Source organism: Lagopus leucura, unplaced genomic scaffold (assembly GCF_019238085.1).
Source record: "Lagopus leucura isolate 7727_CA_CO unplaced genomic scaffold, USGS_WTPT01 Super-Scaffold_100009, whole genome shotgun sequence".
Lineage (NCBI taxonomy): Eukaryota > Metazoa > Chordata > Aves > Galliformes > Phasianidae > Lagopus > Lagopus leucura.
Window position 1 is genome coordinate 13,068,350 of NW_024962266.1, and position 19,350 is coordinate 13,087,699.

Sequence of the window (19,350 nt, forward strand, 5' to 3'; positions counted from 1 at the left end):
GTATCTTTCTGACAGTTTCTTTGAAGAGATCACTCAGTTAGAGTGTCTTGTTTCCCCCTTTTAGTTGTCCCAAATTGTTCTTTCTCTGTTAGTGCAGCAATGAAGCACTTCAGCTCCAGCCAGTAGTATCAGATCTCATCCCACAAGGGATACTAATGCAGTAGTATTTTCTGCCTGCACCCTGTAAGCTCCAAAGGAAGTGCCAAGGGAGGTGAGCACTTCTCCTCCTTTGCAGTTCATGAAGAATGTAAGCCACATTGGGGTATTATGTATTTCTCTCTTTGTTGCTGGTTGTTGTTGTCATTTAAATATATATTTGAAACAATGTAGATTACAAGAGTTAGTGCCTCTGTGGGAGATCCCTGTGGGAAAGCAAACAAAGTGAATTGTGTTATTCTGCAATACTGACCTACAGTATTCTGACTCTCACAAACCACAGAACAGGTACTATGGGGGCTGTAAACTCATTTTTGTCCCTTGAAATGCTGAGTTACTACAAGGTTTATTGAAACCTCTGGTGTATCTCAAAGCTTTTGTATCAAAGAACACCACTGGGCAGCCCTACTGACTACAGCAGTGAGTAACTTAGAAGCCTCCTCCTGATTCCATACCCAGGGACAGCATATGCATATTGGATTGGAATCTCTCCCCAGGCAGTTCTACTCTATGACTTTCAGTGTCCATATTAGAGAAGTCCTCTCCAGGCCAATTACAGAGCAGGCTGGCCATCTTTCTGCCACTTACGCTCTTCTAATTAGTTTACTCTCATTTTGCACAAGGCCAGACAGAAAATTACAAAACATTTTCTTTTGCTCTGTGTTCTTCCTGGGGGCAGCTGTGCAGAAATTCTGGTATTTCTGTGAACCATTGGAATCAGTATGGGAAAGAAGCAAACAAAAACAAACAAATAAAAACAAAATAATCCAGGATCTTCTGTATTCCTATTTGGTTTAATTGCAAGATGTCTCTTTGAAGTGCCAAACTGGCATACCTTCCTGTATCGGCCCATTTCTTAAAAAACGTAATAGAAGCCTATATGATGGATCCAAACTTTTTTGAAGATGTGGTGTCAATGATGAGATGCAATGGCCAACAGCTGCAATATGGGAAATTCCAATCAGATACAAAGAAAATGGCCCAATATTTGACCAGGTAGCCTAGGGGCAATGTACTATTTCTGCCTTTGGAGGTATTTAAAACTGGGCTGGACAAGACCCAGTGCAGTCTGATCTAGCTGCATCTGCTTTGAGCAACAGTCGGACTACATGACTTCCAGAAGTCCCTTGCAACCTCTGTTATTCAATGTTGAGGTATTTTTGGGCAGTCCTTCCTGAACTTGAAATATTTTGGTTACTATCAGTTACTTTCAGGATCTAAGCAAATATCATACATGCTTTCCCCTTTCAGAAAGAGGAACACAAGAACACAGCTGTCGATTCCATTCCAGCCTGCAGAAATCTGTATGACAACAGAGTGAAAGCAAGGTAAACCATTTCCTTTAACTATCATGCCTCTTATCTGTGACAAAATGCCCCCACAGTAGTTAGCTGTTCTCTGCAAAACAGACAGAAAAGACTGATCCAAACTAAGAAATGTTATTTTTCTGAACATAATGGCCAGCCACATGAACCTAGATAGCACTGAACACAGTGTTTCCAGTCTTGAGGCACAGCACCAAGTCAGTTAATGTACTGGTTGGCAGCAGTCTTTAGATACCCAGCAATCTGTTCTTGGAACGCTTACTGATGGATACCAGCTCTCTTAAACATAAATTTATGGCTCAGAGAATTTTAATTTTGGAGTATTCTTAAAGAGTTTAGCAGAATAGGACACTGACAATTGATTTGCACTAGCGTGGTATGACTTGCAGATCACTTATTTGGTGAATTTTTGAAGGCATTTTGAATTACCACTTCTCTACAACTATTTTGAATAGAATTTAATCAGTAGGCAGATTTGTGCAAGATACCTGTTAGTTAAAGCACTTCTAGAAGTGACTACAGGTACATACCTTCAATGTTGAGGAGCCAAATTTGTTCTCATGAATAAGGAGCAAAGATTGATAGTGTCTTGAAAGGCAGAGAAAAATTCGGAATTATTGTTTAGTACAGGTCAAAATCAAAGTAATCAATTTATGATAAAAGCCAAGAAAACTACTTTCAAGTGTTAGATATTTATTCAGAAGATTAGAAAGTTTATCCATAGGGGAAAAATGGTTGAGTGAACTTTTTCTTTTTTTTTTTTTTTTTAAGATGCTGTCTCTAATAGGATTACAAAAATACAATAAATGAATTTCTCTCAGTTTAAAGTTAATCAACAGATATTCAAAAGTGATGTGAGTAACTTTTAAGGAAGTACTGACACATCATGTTTCTGCATGTCGGAAGCATAATTTGCAGTCATTTGTACTCAGCAGATTCAGTAAACTCCAAACTTCAGCTTAGAGAGATTTTTTGAACACCAACATAAGCATATATTGTATTGGTTTATTTTTAAGTTAGGAAAAAAAAAACCAACCCAAAACCTGCTTATTTTACAGCCCAGGAACCAAGCAGCCCAAGAGAGAGCTATGCAAAACGAAAGAATTATCCCTGAACTATTGGACTGCTTATATCAGTGAGGGTCCTTTAATTCAACCACCCCCCCCAAAAAAAAAATCAGTGGTTGCCACAGTCCCAACTATATCTTTCTAAACATTTTATTCTTCCTATAGCATTAGTCATTTTCTCTATTCTCTTAGAATTTTCTGGAATACTGTGTTTTTTATGAAGGAAGCAGACATGGCTCAGTGTGATTTCTCACTAGGGCATATTGGAAATAACTTCCTTTAAGTCATTAGAGTTAAGCCAAGGGGAAACTGCTGTAGTTTTCAGTCATTACTACAAAGCCAAATTTCATCCTAATCTGTTAAGAACAATTATTCTGTCAGTAGTTCAACTAGATAAAGCCTTACCTCTCTGAAGAGCTCATATTTCATGAAACTAGCATCTTATTGCTATTTCACCTAGTTTAAAAAAGGAGATGCAGTGATACTTGGACAATTAAATTTCTCTTTCATAAAGCAGATGTCTAACGTGCACAAGTTCACAAAATACACACCAGGTGTTTTACTGCTCAGCCTCCTAATGATCCTCCTAATGCTCCTATGTACGCTCACGAGAACGATCATCTGGAATGTACTGAAACTCAATATCTTTCTATTTCTTCCACCTGTTTCAGACTTGTTAGCTAGGCATGCTTGCATGTAAACCCTTAAGGACCTTGATCCTGTAGCAGCATCATTCCAAGGTCAGCACGAAGCACAGCATTTAAATTAATTCTGAATGAAACTAAGCTATTGCAAAGAAGGTGATGTGGTCCTTCATGCTTTATATATAATGGTTAGACACACAGCCAAGAAACGGAAACCTGCTATAGACTGTCTTCCATACCATTACCAACTCCTCTCATAGAATCTGGGCCACCAAGGAATAAAGGATTCAGGAGACCAAAAAGTACAGACAGGAAAGGGCAGGAATGTTTTCTAGTAAAAAGCCGGAATCTTCTACCAAAGAGAAATCCTAAATCCCCATCTTTCTGGATTGCTTTAAGCATCGCTTGCTTCCACTGTCATTCTGTGCATCCTTTCCCTCCAGCTGAGGCCTTCTGATATACCACCCAGTGAAGGGCTGGAGTTGAAGTAAACTTGGATGGATAGCTTAAGCAAATTGTCGTAACCACTCTTGGAGCTGGGTGCCTAACGTGACTGCATGGCAAGCTTAGTTTGCTTTCTTGATTTGGGCCTGTGAAGGGCAACAATTGTAGGGCTACAGTCATCCTTCAGAATGAGAAATCCATTTATATAACTGATTGAAACAGTCTGTAAGAATAAGTCAGGAAGGAAAGTAACACTTTATTCCCTTGGAGTGGGAGGCTGAATTTTTGTCCCCTCTCCAAAAAACAAACAAACAGACAAACAAACAAGCTGTTAGAGTTTTGTGTGTTAGAGGTTATTACAGTGAATTCTGACTCCTGAAAGCCTATGAAAGCTTTCCAGTTTTTGTTACCATGATATCTTCCAAGAGGATACACAAGATGGGAAAGTGGCCTGCACCAGTTAATTCTGACTCAGTGGGTATTTTCTTGCCCTGGCTAACACAGGGCTGCACATTGCCAATTTCCCAGTCATGCTGAAGACTCACATCATTCACTGAGTATCACTGTCACTATTAAGCAGGCTGGAATGCTTCCATCTGAGAATCTAAGTCAGCTTTGATGCAATACTAAGTAGATATCCAGGCTTTTCAACAGCACTTCCTAGCCTTTTACGTGTGGAAAAAGAGACTATCTATAGCTCAGGGCTTTAGTTCATAGTAATTATTTTCCACAGTGGCAATATTCAGGTAGAAGAGGCTTATAAATTCTCTGTGAAAACACAATCATTTCTTTGTATCAGCACTGTGATTTGCAAACTTCAGTATCTATAGTTCCATTACTACTTTTCATGAATCATTTGGTGGATGAATGTGAAAATGTAAATCCAGGGTACACGTCAAACATGGAATTGAAGAGACTGAAGGGAGGAGGGGGCTGTGCTTTTTTTAATCACATCTAGTTTATAAAATATACTTCAAATAAGTCCATTATTGTCTCTAAAATAAGACTTTAGCTTTCAAAAGCAGCCTTCAAACCCTGAATGGCTCCAGGTACTCCCTGCCAAGTAACATTTTATTGTCACACTTCCCTCTACAAAATTTAGAGTTTCTCTCTTAAGTTCCATGAAGAAAAAGAACAAATTGCCCATCTCTTAAATGAAGAAACACAGCTGTCTGTACAAAGTGTTTTGGATATGGAGAACGGATGAGAGAAGAGAAAGGGAGAATGTTTTTCCCCATATTCTCATCTTTCTGTGATGATAATTGCATGTGTTACTTGCGAAAGCAGATGACATTTTCAAATAGCAGGGCAATTTTCTGCAGTCTCCCTTTAAATGACAGTTGAAACATCTCACACATGGCCTTGTCTTGCTTGGGCAGCTCTTGGAGAATACAGAATCTTAAAATCTTCTGCAGTCCTGCTTTTGGCACTTGCTCTCAGTGTCTCTACTTGATGAGGCTCTAGACAGCATAGCTCTGAGTGGAAGAAGCCTTTGTAACAGGAGCTGCGACATCTCAGCAATGCTGGCCAGGCAGCAGCCATCCCCCTGCATTCAGAAGGTTTTCATCACAGTCAGAAGGGGGAGAAAACTTAAATGCCAGCAAGGACAGGGGGGAGGAGGGAGGCAGTACATTATTGCTTTTAGCAGTACTGCATATGTCAGCTCAGTCTATCCTCGGGGAATGAAGACTCCAAAACATTTCTGGTTAGAACTGCTTACAAAAGGCACTTCCCGTCCAAACTAGTTAAGGAAGCAAAATTACAACTGAATTTCTTACGACACTGATTCTCTACAGTATTTGCTTAAGCATATTTCCTCTAGGAAGACAGAGGACCATTCTATTTTTCCTACATGCGATGCTTTTGAAGACCTAAACCTGTTAAACAGAAAAAAAAAAAAGAGTAGAATTCATCAGCCTAACTTCAGAGCTCTGTGCTACAGATATTTATGTCTGAGCATCTCATATAAACCCTTTGTAGGGAAAGGAGAAAAGCTGGCACTTTCAGGATCAGTCATATCATAAGCTTAGAAACACATCTAAAATAGGCAGAAGAGTTATTTTCTAATCAATTTAGATAAATGAGCACTCCTAGAGAACATCAGTTATCTAGATACCAGTCTCTATCATAAATCTCTACATTCTGGGCAATGAATCTTTCTCCAGTACTGTCAGGCATGCACACAGCTCTGAACAGTAACTGTTCTTGCTACTTTTCTTCTGAGCTATTAGTGATAAAACATCTGTGAGATGAAATGATAAACATACCAGCACCCAAACAAGACCCACTGTAGCATTACTTCAGAACAAGAAGCATGCAGGCAGTCATCTAGACGTGGGTCTAGGAGTGCAGGGGACCTGACCATCTATCAGTTCTAATGCAGACATCTTGTAAGTAGAGGCAAATCACTCTGCCCGTCTGGACTTTTTGTGCTGATCCATTAGATCCAGCATACTTGGGCTTAATTTAGTTGTTGCTCATAGTTCTTGGCACTGAACTTTGAACATAGCCAATTCAAAGAAAAAGGTTGAAGGTGATTCCAAAGCTCCATCTACCTTCTACCACTGGTTTCTTCAAAGTCATATTAATACGTTCCCTACTTTGGAAGTCTTCAGCAGCAGTAAGAAATACTCTTGTAAAAGAATTAACAGCCAGTGTCTGATCACAAGTAGTCTCATGCTCTTGCCCATCTTCTTGTAGGTCCATTTATGGGTAAGGGAGAGGAGTTTCCCACATACTCAATATGAAATTGATTACATACTGGCCTTGATAAAATGCCCCCAAACAGGAATATTCCAATTCTGATAAATCTCTGCTAAACTAAACTGTCATATTAGAAAAAGGTCAGAGAGCAAGAGTTTGGTGTTTGTAAAGTGCTCTGTAATTCTTACAAGGAGGCACCACAGTGAAGCATTAAAGGGCAAAAGGTTTTGAGATATACAGAGATATGTATAGAATTGCACACTAATCCAAAATAGGGAATATTACCACTTGTGGTATCAGTAGAGATTTTTTTTCTCTTATGAAGTCTTGGGAGTGGTGGAACATTCATCTTCTGGTTTTGATAACTCAGTTTCAGATGTTTGCTGAGGAAGTGCAATTCAGCATACCGAGCAACCTTGAACTTGTAAGCGAAAGCAAATAAGTGAGAACAGCGCAGGAAGCGATAGGCAACAGCACCCCGCACTGCCCTGTCCAGCGCCACACCTTGGGTCTGCTCTGACACACACTGCATGACTTCAGGCACATCTGCTTTTGCCCATTATCTGCTATGCAGAGAAAAGGACTAAGAAACAAAGCTGGCATGTAAATTCATGAGACATCCAAATTTACATTAGCGCTGCTTAGACAGAGGATTTTGATTAGACACCAAGAGCAGGCTCTGCTGCTCTGTTCTGCCCAGTGGAGTGGAACAAATCATTCTACTTTCTCACGTTTGTCCCCGCTTTAGAGTAATGGGTGTTATAAAGAAGCTTGGTACAATGGGAGCAGGAGACCAAACTGCAGGTCAGACAGTGAGGACATTGAGAGGCATCCGCTGAGTGCCTGCTCCTGCATCTGGATTTCTCAAGACCATGGGACAGCAGTAGAAATGCAGGAGGCGGTGACAAGGTTGGGCATTTTTCCTAAAAACTTGGGAGGTCAGCATTACAGGGAAGAGGCAGAGTGGGCACCCACCTCGCTCCCAATGCAGCTACAGACAGCTCAGTGCGTCGAGTGTGACATCCAAAAAACTTTTATCCCTTTGAAAAGCAACATCTCAACTTTTAGGCTGCGCAGAAGCAGGCTCTTTTCTCTTGTTTTGGAGCCCGTTAATGTTACAGTAACAACTGTTTTGTTATTTTGTGTATTTTGCACTGGGTGAAATGCGTTTTTAGGTGAGTCTTGCGCTGGAGCACACCAAGCGCGAGCCCGCAGATCCACAGGGCAGCTGGCATTTAGCCAGCACCGCCTGGCTGTGTAATACGGGCACCGCTAGGGATCTTTGCATTAGCCAGTCTCGTCCTCGCGGAGAGTGGGTCCGTCTCCCTTCCGGCCCTCCAGGTCCATCTCACCCCGCACGCACAAGCAGACGAACGGACGCAGCGCCCGCCGGCGGCCCCGCGCGTCCCTCTCAGAGCGCGAACGCGGCCCCACACAAAAGGAGAGGACGCCGGGTACCGAGAGCGTTCCTCGCCGCCTCCGTCCCGCCCGGCGCGGCTGGGTATCGCCGCTCGAGGCGGCCCGGAGATCCGCCCCGCGGCTCCCCGCAAGGAGCCCGGAACCTCCGCGCGGCACCGCTAAGCGGCGGCTCCGGCTCCCGGCGCCTCACTGCGGATGAGACGGCTCCCGGCCCGCCGGGTTCCCGGTCGCCCCTTCGCCGGCGGCCGTCTCTGCGGGCTCACCCCCCGGCACGGCCGCCACCCGCACCCACCTCGAAGAAGCCGGCCCTGCCGCCCATCCTGCGCGCCGCCGCGGCGCCGTCCCCGGCCTCGCGCCGCTGCCGATCGGGCGGCGCCGGCCCCGCGGTGGGGACCCGCGGCGAGCGGGAGCGCCCGGGCCCGCCCCGTCGGGCTCCGCCCCTTCTGGCCCCGCCCCGCCCCGCCCCGGGAAGCGCGAGGCAGCCGCTTCGCCGCTGGGCCGGAGCGTGAGGCTTCCGTCGCTCGGCCGTGCGGATATCGCGACGTTCGGTTCCGGTCGGAGGTGGTGCTGCGGGGTGCGCTCCTCGCCGGGGCAGTCGTGAGTGCGGGACGCAGCGCCGGGTCGCGCGGCGCTCCGGGTTTTTGTGGTTTATGGAATAAAATCCGTGCTTTCGCAAATCGGCGGCGCGCTCGCTGTCACGGCTGCTGCGGAACCGCCGTGACGTCGCTGCACTGCGTTTTAAGTTTCATCCGAAAGAAAGCACGACAGAACCAAACGGGCACCCGGTTCCTCTGAGGGCTCCTTGCTCGTCTTCTCTGGATCCCCACGCATTACTCACGGCGCCGCGACCGAACCTCGCATGGCCGCGGCGATTTCCGCGAGCTAAACGAGCGCCATTGGTTCAGCGGCCGCAGCCGGCCACCGTCCGCACGGAGCGGAGCGGCCGCCCGCCTCGACCTCTCGCTCCGCCCCGCCGGCGCGCGTGAGGCTGCGACGGCGGAGCGAGCGGCGCTCGGTGCGCGCTGCCTCCCCGGCCAGGCCCTCCCCGCTCCGCCCCGCCGCCCATTGTCCTCGCGCCATGTGACCGCGGGCGGTTACAAAGCGCGGGCCGCCCGCCCCTCTGCCTGCTGAGTCACGGCGCCACTCGGTGCCGCTGCAGCGGGAGGCTTCGCCATGGAGACGGAAGGCACTCGCGCTCTGCTGGAGCGAGCGGATACCCTCAACCTGCAGACCGGCAACCTGCTGAGCTGGGGCTGCGGCCGCAAGAAGTGCCCCGCCACCCCCAGCGAGGAGGTGAGCGGGCGGCCCCGGGCCGTCAGGGGCCCTGCGGCGGGAGGCTGTGGGCCGGCGCCTGAGGGAGCGCTGGGGGCCCTCCGCCGGCGCGTCTGTGGAGATACAGCCGACCTTCGGGGCTTCGTCCGCTCGCTTTCCGGGCGCCCGTTACCAAGGGCGACGCGATCCGGCAGGCCGTGCCTCCCCGCAGCCGCCGTGAGAAATGCCGACGGCGCGGCGGTGTTGCGGCGGCCTCTGCGCGGTGCGGGCCGGGCCGGCGGCGTTCGGGCTAGGGGTGGGGCTGATCCCGTGAGCCCGGAGCGGCTGCGTCGAAACGCGTCGGGCCGAGCGGCCGGTGAAGTGCTGTCCGCCTTGAGGGCAGCGCCGGGGCTGGTAAGCTGTGGTGGTTGAGGCTGCACCTGATGTAACCGCGTCGTGCGTCTGGTCTCGGGGAATCAGGCTGTAAGGCGAGGGGGTTCCTCGTGCTTCGTTCAGGAGAATGACGTGACGCAAACCCTCATTTCAAGCAGTGAGGTTCTCCTTTCCAACTTAGAATCATTTTAATGCTTTAGTGACGGTGACAAGTTTAGGTGAAGTGCAGTCGCTGATGTCTTCTTTGAAGACTAAAGTGATCTGCTGTTTTTAAATGTACTTTTGATTAATATTTCAAAGCCATTACCTCTAGCACTGGATGTCATCGCCTGCAATCATTCTAGCCAACTGGGGCATCCTGTGGCTGTGGACTACAGAGCTCCTGCTTTGCTGTCTGACCAGGTGCCTGAAGCTTGACCTCATGCGCTCAGCAGAGCTGCTTAGAGCTGCACTGACGTGATGCTGTGTTGTAAGTTGGCTGAGTGTGCGACTGCATGCAGACCACGGGAGTGGTGACCACGCGGAAAGGCAATGCGATACCAAGGAAGAGTTCCTCGTACTTTTATGTGGATGTTGTGAAGTAATGGCTCTTATTTTGGCCCCATTACTGATTGTTGTGGCCCGTGTGAAATAGATCTTGCAGCTAAGAGGATGCTGCAGCACCACCAGCAAATGGTGTCAGTACCATCTGGAAGGTTATTGAAGAATGGCAGTGTGCATAGCTGGTCCGTTGGGGTATTTCTGGACATTTGATTACAGAGACGTTTTCATTTAAACATAAGGCTGCCAACTTGCTGGCATTGCTGGGATTCCAAAACCAGCATAATTTATCAGAAATAAGTGAGTTTTAATCTATTCTGCTTAGTGTGGCAGTGTGTGGTGTTCCTAGTGTGAGAACAGAAGCAGAACGTTGAGAAGAATGAACTGTAGGGCTGGTAGCAGTGAGCTATAACCGCTGTGCTGCTCAGAGGCACGGGGCGCACTGTGTGCCTCACTGTGCTGGGAGGAGGCGGTGTGCCCTGGGGACAGAGCTTTGTTCAATCCAGCACTGCAGTAACAAGGAGTGGCAAAGTAGTAGAAATGGGATATACATCTTGAGCAGTCCTGCACTTTTCTTCAGACAGGAGAAGATTGCCCGTGTTGATGGGAACATAATGTTAAAGAATTCTAGCGTCACAGATAGCTGCTTAGTGAAGTCAGTTCTTGACTTTTGAGTCAATTACGTTATTCCTCACGTTTTAAGTGTCACACATAGTGTTCTTACAGGATTATGTCTTGTTTTTGTGGTGTTGGATTCCTGTATGGTGGTATCACAGAATGGCCAGGGTTGGAAGGGACCTCAAGGATCACAAATCTCCAACCCCCTGCCACATGCAGGGCCACCAACCTCCCTGTTTAATACTAGACCAGGCTGCCCAGGGCCCCATCCAACCTGGCCTTGAACACCTCCATCCAAACCCTCTCTGTGCAGCCTGTTCCAGCACGTTACCATTCTCATAGTAAAGAATTTCCCCCAGCATCCAACCTAAATCTCCCCTCCCTCAACTTAAAACCATTTCCCCTTGCTCTGCAGTTGTCAACCCTTTCAAAGAGTTGATTCCCCTCCTCTTTGTAGGCTCCCTTTAGAGCATTGGCCTTGGTGTGGAGTGTAATGGGTTCTGAGTTTGTGTTAGTTGTCCCAGGAAACTGCCATTCAGAGATATAAGAGGGTACTTGCACAGATATAAAATGCTTTACTGCCCTTTCAGCAACATGGGCTTTTGGAGTGCTTCTCTCACAGCAGATAGTCTGACAGTGCATAGCATTAGTCTGCAGGGTGGCATGTTAGAGGGAAGGGTACAGGTACAGCTAAAGCACTGGTGCAATGTTCAGTTTGTTAATTAGCTTACTGAGGCTTAATGAGTGTAGAAAGGCAAACCTATTCACATTCATAGTCAGAATTGTTACCAGATCTATTTCACATCTGAAAGAAGGAAAAGTGCAACTGAAGGTAGGATCTAAAGGATCCTCCTAGAAATTTGATACAATGGAATAAGAAGGTGGAAAAGGGTTGCACCTTGGAAAGAGAGGTTATGAATGTAATAAGTGACTGATGTTGTTACAGCACATATGCTATTATCTGTTTACTTTGCAACTTAACAATCTCTGCATTTAAAAAAAAAAAAAAACCACAATGTAGGCCTCTATTTCTTGCATACAATTCCTTTTAGGATGGTGTTGGTCAGAAATAAATGAAGTACGGTACTTGTGTAACTGCTAAAACTCTTTGAAAGAGGAGAAGAATTCTTCTAGAGTTAGCTTGCTTGAACAAGTTTCGTATGGAAACTATGGAAGAAGAATCATTTGTGGTTGAAGAAATTGGATCACGAGTTTACCTGCTGTCTGCCATATGTCTGTGAATCATTGTATTTCTATGCAACTGAAACATAAACGCACCTGAATATCAAAATATTTTTTAGGTGCGGGACTGCATTCAGAAAACACTGACTGAATGGAGCTCAAAGGTTGGAAGAGACCAGAATCAGGTAGGAGAGACTGTGCACCTTACATTTGAACACAAATATGTACTTTTAAAATATGAATGAATCTACTGAAATTTTATGAATGTCTGCAGCTCCAGATACCTTAAAATAGTATTTCTCAACCCTCCTTTTTGGTTGCTTTTTCTCTGTTTGTTTTCATGTGTGATATTTCTTAGTCTCTTGAGATTCACTGAAGTAAAGAATCCTGTTGATGGGGAAATAAGAATTCTCAGCTGAGGAAGCTGTTGGGTTTCTTTGCTTGCTTTGTTTAGGAAGGTAGTTTGCCATAGTGGTCTCTTTACATCCGAAAAGCAAATTGCTCCTAAATGTTGTTCCGGTAATTTGTATCAATATATATGTAATTCCTATCAATATATATGTTGTGTGTGGTTGTTTGTGTTGGGTTGTATTTCTTTTTTTGTCATACAGTATTTTCCTCTGACTTCACATAGGTCAAGAGGTGCTGTGTTACTTTGTTTTTGTGTAACTGCGCTTTTATGCTACGTCTGTTTCTGTAAGGTTTTTGTTGTGGAATTGTGTTTGAATTAACAATAGTGTTCAGAAACTTACTGACACCTATTGACAAGTTGTCTCATGTGATTTCTAAAGGAAATGGCAGAGGTTCTGGAATGTACCGTAGCTCAAGCTGTAGAAAAAATGAATCCTGAAGAAAGGGATGAACTGAAAGTATCAGGTAAGAATGCAGATTTTTTAAAAAAATCTGGTTGGATGAAAGGGTTTCATATGCTGTTTTTAGTAGGAAGTTCACATGTATATATTTTTTCTGCTTGCTTTGTAATGGCAAAGTCAAATGTCATCAGTGCTCACTGTCATGCTTACATCAGTTAGCTGAGAAAGACCCAAACATGTTTCAGGTTTTAAAGCCGCTCATCATTTTTCTACTTTAATTTCCATCCCATTGGGACATTAAAAAAATATTTTGTGAATCTTTGACTTTGCTGTAGGAAATTATCACAGATAATGCTACAGTGAAGAAAAAACATTGGAAGCACATTTATTTGCATAATTGTGCCAGGTCAAATGTGGTGAACTTGGAGGAAGTCCAAACGAACGCTAGGACATCCCAACTTCAGTAAGTTCTGAAGAAATCTTTGTACTGCTGTCCCAGCTTTACAGCTTACTGGGCCTCTAATTGGATGAGTTCTTATTCTCAGACTGTGCAACTCTCAAATTTAAGAGACCAGTGTTGTTTTTGGGCAGTTACACTCCAGAATTTTTTCAGATTTTTGAACTGATGAATACTCTTACAAGCCCTTACCAAGAGCTCTTAAATAGCTATTTGCTACTGCTATATATTCTACATATTTAGTAATTGCTGGCTTGTTCAGTTATGGATTTGTTTCTTTGAAAACAGCAAAACTTTTCATTGTTGGATCAAGCTCTTCATCAATCAGAGATGCAGTGGACATGGGTAAGTGTGAAACTTGAACTTCAAGGCTTTTTTATTTCTTTTACTTCAGCATTTAGATCTAAAATTAGGACATTTTTTCCACTTGAGATGTATTTAATGACCATTGCAAGTATATGCTCTTTTCCTTTAAAGAGAAGCATAAGTAGTCAAGTATAATTTATGCATTATTTCAGTCAGTAAACTTACTAAATGTGCATCTCTGTAAAAACTCAAGTTTGATTCTTTGCTCCAGGAAGTTCTTATTCCTTCACACAGATCTTATTAAATAGTGAGAAGCGTGTGGTGTTTTTGTAACAATGATACAGGAAGTTTTTACCAGTTAAAAAACAACTAACAACACTATGAATTTCACTGCTAACTGTGATATTTTAGATCTGTAAATTTGATTCTTGGCTAAGGGAATTGTGTTACTGGTATTTGGCTTCTAATGAGAATTCTCAAATGGTGAACTGGAAGCAGTGAAGCAGCAGCTGTGTTGTTTCTGCTGAATTTGAGATGTGATGCTGCTTATGTTCTTACCTCATGAAAAAAAAATTGCTGTCATTATTTTTCAGCATGTTCTTCCCTTGGAGTTGCTCAGTTAGATTCGGTCATTATTGCTCCACCTCCTATTGAAGATGGAGCTAATCTCTCTTTGGAGTATCTGCAACCTTATTGGCAAGAACTTGAAACTCTAGTTGAAAGCAAAAAGATTGTTGCCATAGGCACCTCTGACCTTGATAAAACACTTCTAGAGCAGCTGTACATATGGGCACAGGTGAGAACGAACTTCATAATTGCATTTCTATGGCAGAATTTTGTTGGTTGCCATGTTGTAATAATTTAGTGTGTATTATTTGTTATAATAGTTAAAAAAAAAAAAAAAAAAAACTGGCTCCAATTATTTTCAGCATCTTACTGACTGTCATAATGTTGTTCAATGGGGGGAACGCTCCAGATGTGATTGTCACTTGTTCAGTGTTTTTTTTCTAAACAGGTCCCCGAGGACTGTAGGCCATGGGTGGGTTCAGTAGTAATTTGAAAAATAGGGGGCTTAGTTTTGAACATCCTCATGAACAGGACCATAAAAACTACTCTTAAACCTTAAGGTTTATTCCAGTGATGTTCTGATTATAGCTGTTTGGACTTCAGAGAATGGAGGGGTTTCCCTTTGGAAAATGCTTCTTGAATGCTAAACATAAACTGAAAGAGGAAGAGAGACTGAATCAAGCAGCATAATGTTTGCTTGTCCAATGTGACTACTTGCCTTGTCATACTTGAGTGCCAGAGGTCACTACTAGCATCTGATCATGCTTGTGTAAGCTTAGGGATTTACTGTTTTGGTATCAGTTCTTTGAATACTGCTCTTGCATTTCTTTTGTGATGTGTGAACATGACGAAACTGTTTTATACTCCTCACTCTGTTGTATATTGAGATAGTTCAGGGAATTGATAACCATCTGTGATCATGGATGTAGACTGTGGTGAGCAGTCAGTGGGAAAGTCCCTTTTAACTTGATATGTTTTATTTGAATATATGAAAGGCTGCAAATTATATATCCTTAATAAACCTGAATTTTGAGATCTTTTTTGAAGTAACACCCCTATAACATTCTTACTGCAGAGAGGGGGTAGAAATACTCTGGTATTTAGGGAGCACAATAGACAAGAAGCCACGATGGGTTAGAATGTGCCTCACTGTGATGGTACCTGAAGTGAGATCCTATGTTGTTTTGTGCCCCGGGGCTGCGGGAAGTTACAGGTGTTGGAGTTGGTTGTTGAGCGACGTGTGGAACTTCTGCCCTTGCTCAGGTCTCACAGCAGTGGTCAAGGCAGATTGGTCCAAGCGCTGTAATACAGGCGTAGGTGCAAAGAATGACAATGTTTTTTCTTATAAAAGCATTCTATTACTTTCAGGTGAAACCGAGTAGCAATCAGGTGAACCTGGCTTCCTGCTGCGTGATGCCGCCTGATCTCACAGCATTTGCAAAACAGTTTGACATACAGCTGCTAACTCACAATGACCCGAAAGGTAAGACTTTGCAAGATGGCCTAACAGTTCTGCAGTGTTCAGACATGTAATGGTAACCAAAGGCTTCTAAATGCACATATTCAGTCCAAAATCAGGAATGATCTTTCTCTGCACTTCAAACTTCATTACATTTGATTCCTGAAAAAAGGATTTTAGAAAGTTCATCTCTACAAAGTATTATATAATACAAAGTATTACATTCTTGCTTTCCCTTCCAGAAGAGGGAGGGAGAGAGGGTGCAAAGGCAACAAGTCTTCCACCATGGGTTAGTCCTTTGAAATAGTTTTAATTGGCAAAAACAATGTAAATATAAGAACAAAGTACTGAGATTTTTTTTACTATGCTTCATTCAAAAATAACTTATTTATATAAATCACATAAACTCATTTTGTTCTTGGTGAAGGGCAGTAAATGACAAATGGAAGTCCACTTGCCCAGAACTTTTCTGCGGAGATCTTGCATGAGAGCGTTGATGGTCAGTCAGTTGATCTTTGCATAATGTTGGAAACAGGAAATTATTGCACTTCATGATGGATTCTTTCATTTGTGATGACTTTCACAAATTCTTTCTGTAACTGTTTGAATTCTTCAGTTGTTTAGAGCAGTTTATAAAGTGGTTGAAGGACTTCTAAGACTTTCTGTAGTCTCTAGAACTCTGAGCTATTAGCTCACTGGAATATACTGGTATTGCATTCATTTCTCAAAACTCATCAGAAGATCTTTGCTGTAATGATACCTTAAATATCTTGCTGGAACTGTAAGCCTGAAGTCTTAACCAATACTTTGCTCATTCCTTTCCCACACATTTCTTCCTGATCAACAGTTGTCTTTTTTTTTTTTTTTTCTTTCTTCTCCTTTCCTCCCTTCCCCCCCTTAAGTTAAAAACAAAACCAAAAAAAACAAAATCCAGCTCTGTATGAAATGCTATCTAAGTACCTGCTTTATAGTATCACCGTCAAAACCAATGGCTTACGTCAGTGCTTGAGAATGTGTCAGTTCCACCCTAGCAGGCTACAAGGTGAATTGCCATTCAATGTGGCAAATTCCACATCCAAAACACAGCCTGTGATTTAATAGCTAATCTCAATCAAGAGTCATGAAATGAAGAAGAGAATTTTGTTTGAAAATAAGGCAGAGTCATTTTCTCATGCATTGTTTGCAAAGCCTAGTTTTTCTGTCTTGGTCAGCTGAAAAGTCTTGAGACTATCTTTGGGAATGCTCCTCATCAGATTGTTGCTTTGACTGACTTCCCAGAGGAAACTAGGAGAGTTTGTATATTCCTGGTCATCCTGCTTTTTAGCAATTATCCTTGTTTTCCTTGATGCTTTCTGAGCTTATACCCATGAGTCCCATTACAGGAGATGCTATAAAGGCTGAGCTTCTTGTGGCTGCAAAAAGAACTCTGCTGCTGCTCACTACTTTGCTGATTTCAGCCTCATGCTTTACTGCTCTCTGATTTGTCTAGCTAGTGTCTTGACTTTAATTTTTGCTTTTTCTTGCTGGTAGCTCTGCTGATCAGCTCCATTAGATGTGGTGGAATTCTGTTTATTGGTTCTATGGAAAATAATGTTTGTTAAAAGGCAAAAGCTGTCCTGAAGATTTATTCTGAAATGTTGAATGGAATTTCCCTTGTATGTATTCAGAAGGAGTGGATACCTGATGCTGCTGAAGGTTTTCACTGTAGGCAAAAGATTCTCTTACTAAGTGTTGCTTTTTGCAGCTGTTTGTCTGGCATTATTTAAAGCATGAATATTCCTTTTTAACTTTAGAATTACTTTGTGAAGCAAGTTTTCAAGAAGTTCTTCAGGAAAGCATCCAGAACATCAAAGCACACGAATGGATTCCTTTATGGATTCTGCGGTATTCGGTCATTGTTAAAAGCAGAGGAATTATCAAGTCCAAAGGCTATATCATGCAAGCTAAAAGAAACGCCTCTTAAAACCCTTCACCTTTTTTTATTCTTTGAAATGTCCTACTGTTTTAATTTCTGGGGGATGGGAGGAACATGCCTTTTTCATAGAGAGACTTTACATCATTTATAACAAAGACCAAAAGTTGTAATTATTGAGCATGATGTTAGAAGGAGCATCTGCAGTGTTCTAATGATATATTTTTTAATGTACTGACCAGTTCATTAAAAATGTTTTGGCTTTACTGTTGAAATGATCTATAAAGAAACAGCTTAAAGTATTTCTTTTTATGACCAGTTCACTGTAGGAGTTCTGATTATATTTTAGCTACCGCTAGGCAGCATAGAGAAACATATATTTTTAAGTTCAATTTCTCTTTAATATTTACTAATGTGGTAGGAACATGGATTTCAAACATTCAAGGACTGATTTATTTTTTTTTTTTATAGAAAATCGCCATCTTTCATGGAACAATTATTCTAAATAAACTATCTTTACTTCTTATGTATATAGGCAAATTAGTTGTTTAATTTGTGTGGATGGGAAAAATTGGTTTATTTTTAATATATCATGTTTATATTAAAAAAAAAAAAGCAATCCTCTGATTTAGAAAGAAGCATCTTCCAAATTGCTTTACTTTTTATGACTTGAATTCCTTCTGTCTTTTGTGCCTTTGTGCTTTTAGTACTTCACAAATGATGGCATCTTTGCTATTTCAAGTAGAAAATGTTCCATTGTGTGTTTAAAATTAAGAACTGGAAACAAATGATGAGAAATGTGTTAATCAGGAATCCAATAGTACTTGGTTTGTCCTCAGCTGTGTGTGTTTGTTCTTCTAATGTTCAAGAGCTATGCAATCTGAATCAGCCATGGCAGAAACAGTGGGAAATGTTAAGGCTGCTGACTGTGTGTTCATGTAAAAGGGATGATGATTCTGAGGATTGCCTTGGAAACGGCCTTGCTTGGGTGCCATTCAGAAATGAAGCAGACGAAGATTGTCTTAGACTTAGATATCTTTCTGTTTGGCAGTAGCTTAACGGTCTGGCTTTGGAGTCTTAGGGAGAAATGGCTGCAGCTAAGGCCGGTTTAATGTGCTCTATTGGAAAGGCCTTTAAATTTCCTTGGCATTAAAATCAGAATAGATGGGGGGAAAAAAAAAAAAAAAAAAAGCTCTGTCTGTTCACCAGGGGTTCTAAGTGTCTAGAATCCAATGCTCATTTTCCTCTGGATTTCAGGTAGGAGTTACTAGTACTTATTAGTACTAGTTAAATTATTTGTATGTATTTATTTTGAGCTTAGGGCTGTGAGGAAACAAATTTCCACCATTTTTTAAATTCTATTGTGCAGGCAGCGAGTTGAATCTGAGTGCTTGTAGGCACTGTGTGGAAATACCAGCTCGCTCTGAACCATTCCACTAAGTTACAAGATGATTCTTTGAGATGCCTTTGAGTTCTTCACTATCTTACGTGTATATGGCAAACCCTAGGAATGCGTGGATTTCTACTACTGCTTCAGTTGTTTTGATAAACAAGAGGCAGAGAACTTGAACTAGTAATGTATCAATAAAATGTTCTGGTTTTTTCCTCCTGAACAAAATGTAGGATTTATGTTGGGTCCGTGTGCATCAGATCTGGAAAAGGTGTTTCCTTTGTACCTTGTGTATGGCACTGAGTTGTGTGCTGCTGCTGATTAACCACTCTGAACTGTTTGCTGCCATTATTTGATTGCATGTGTGTTCTGTCAGTGGGAATTCCCTAAAATAAGAGCTGTGCTAAAACAATGCACGTTGCCCTTATGGTGTCATTATTTACTTTCCAGCTGTCAACTGAGTTCTCTTGCTTTAGGAAAATGCCCTTTAAGACAGTCTTGTTTTTGTGATGTCATTGATAGCATAACGACTTACCAGCTTTTCAGTATTACTCTCTGTGCAGAAGTCTGAGAGGTGGCATTTCTTTCAGAGACGAATTAAAAACCGAAGTTCTTTTAGGCCGTTGTATGAATTCTCATTGTCCTCCTCCTACTTTTTCACCTTATCGGAGCCTTTGTCATAAAACGTGTATTTTAAGCTGAGCT

General features: G+C 42.7%; 2 protein-coding genes across 6 annotated transcripts in view; one reads left to right on the forward strand and one right to left on the reverse strand.

The window, feature by feature from the left end:
* The window catches only part of TECR (trans-2,3-enoyl-CoA reductase), a 31,374-nt gene extending 23,273 nt beyond the window's left edge, over nucleotides 1-8,101 (reverse strand). For all 5 annotated transcript variants that reach the window (XR_006179387.1, XR_006179388.1, XM_042873659.1 and 2 more), the window contains exon 1: nucleotides 8,051-8,101. Coding sequence is in view for 3 of the 5 variants with exons in the window: in XM_042873659.1 (XP_042729593.1) it covers nucleotides 8,051-8,077 (27 nt within the window). In the remaining 2 variants the exon portion in view is untranslated. The remainder of the gene's footprint in view (nucleotides 1-8,050) is intronic.
* A 735-nt stretch (nucleotides 8,102-8,836) lies between these two features.
* GCLM (glutamate-cysteine ligase modifier subunit) lies at nucleotides 8,837-19,057 on the forward strand. Its single transcript, XM_042874000.1, has 7 exons — nucleotides 8,837-9,051; nucleotides 11,862-11,927; nucleotides 12,534-12,618; nucleotides 13,300-13,356; nucleotides 13,911-14,113; nucleotides 15,253-15,367; nucleotides 17,137-19,057. The coding sequence occupies exons 1-7, from the start codon at nucleotides 8,932-8,934 to the stop codon at nucleotides 17,304-17,306; spliced, it is 816 nt and encodes a 271-aa protein (XP_042729934.1). The 5' UTR covers nucleotides 8,837-8,931; the 3' UTR covers nucleotides 17,307-19,057.
* The last annotated feature ends 293 nt before the right edge of the window (nucleotides 19,058-19,350 follow it).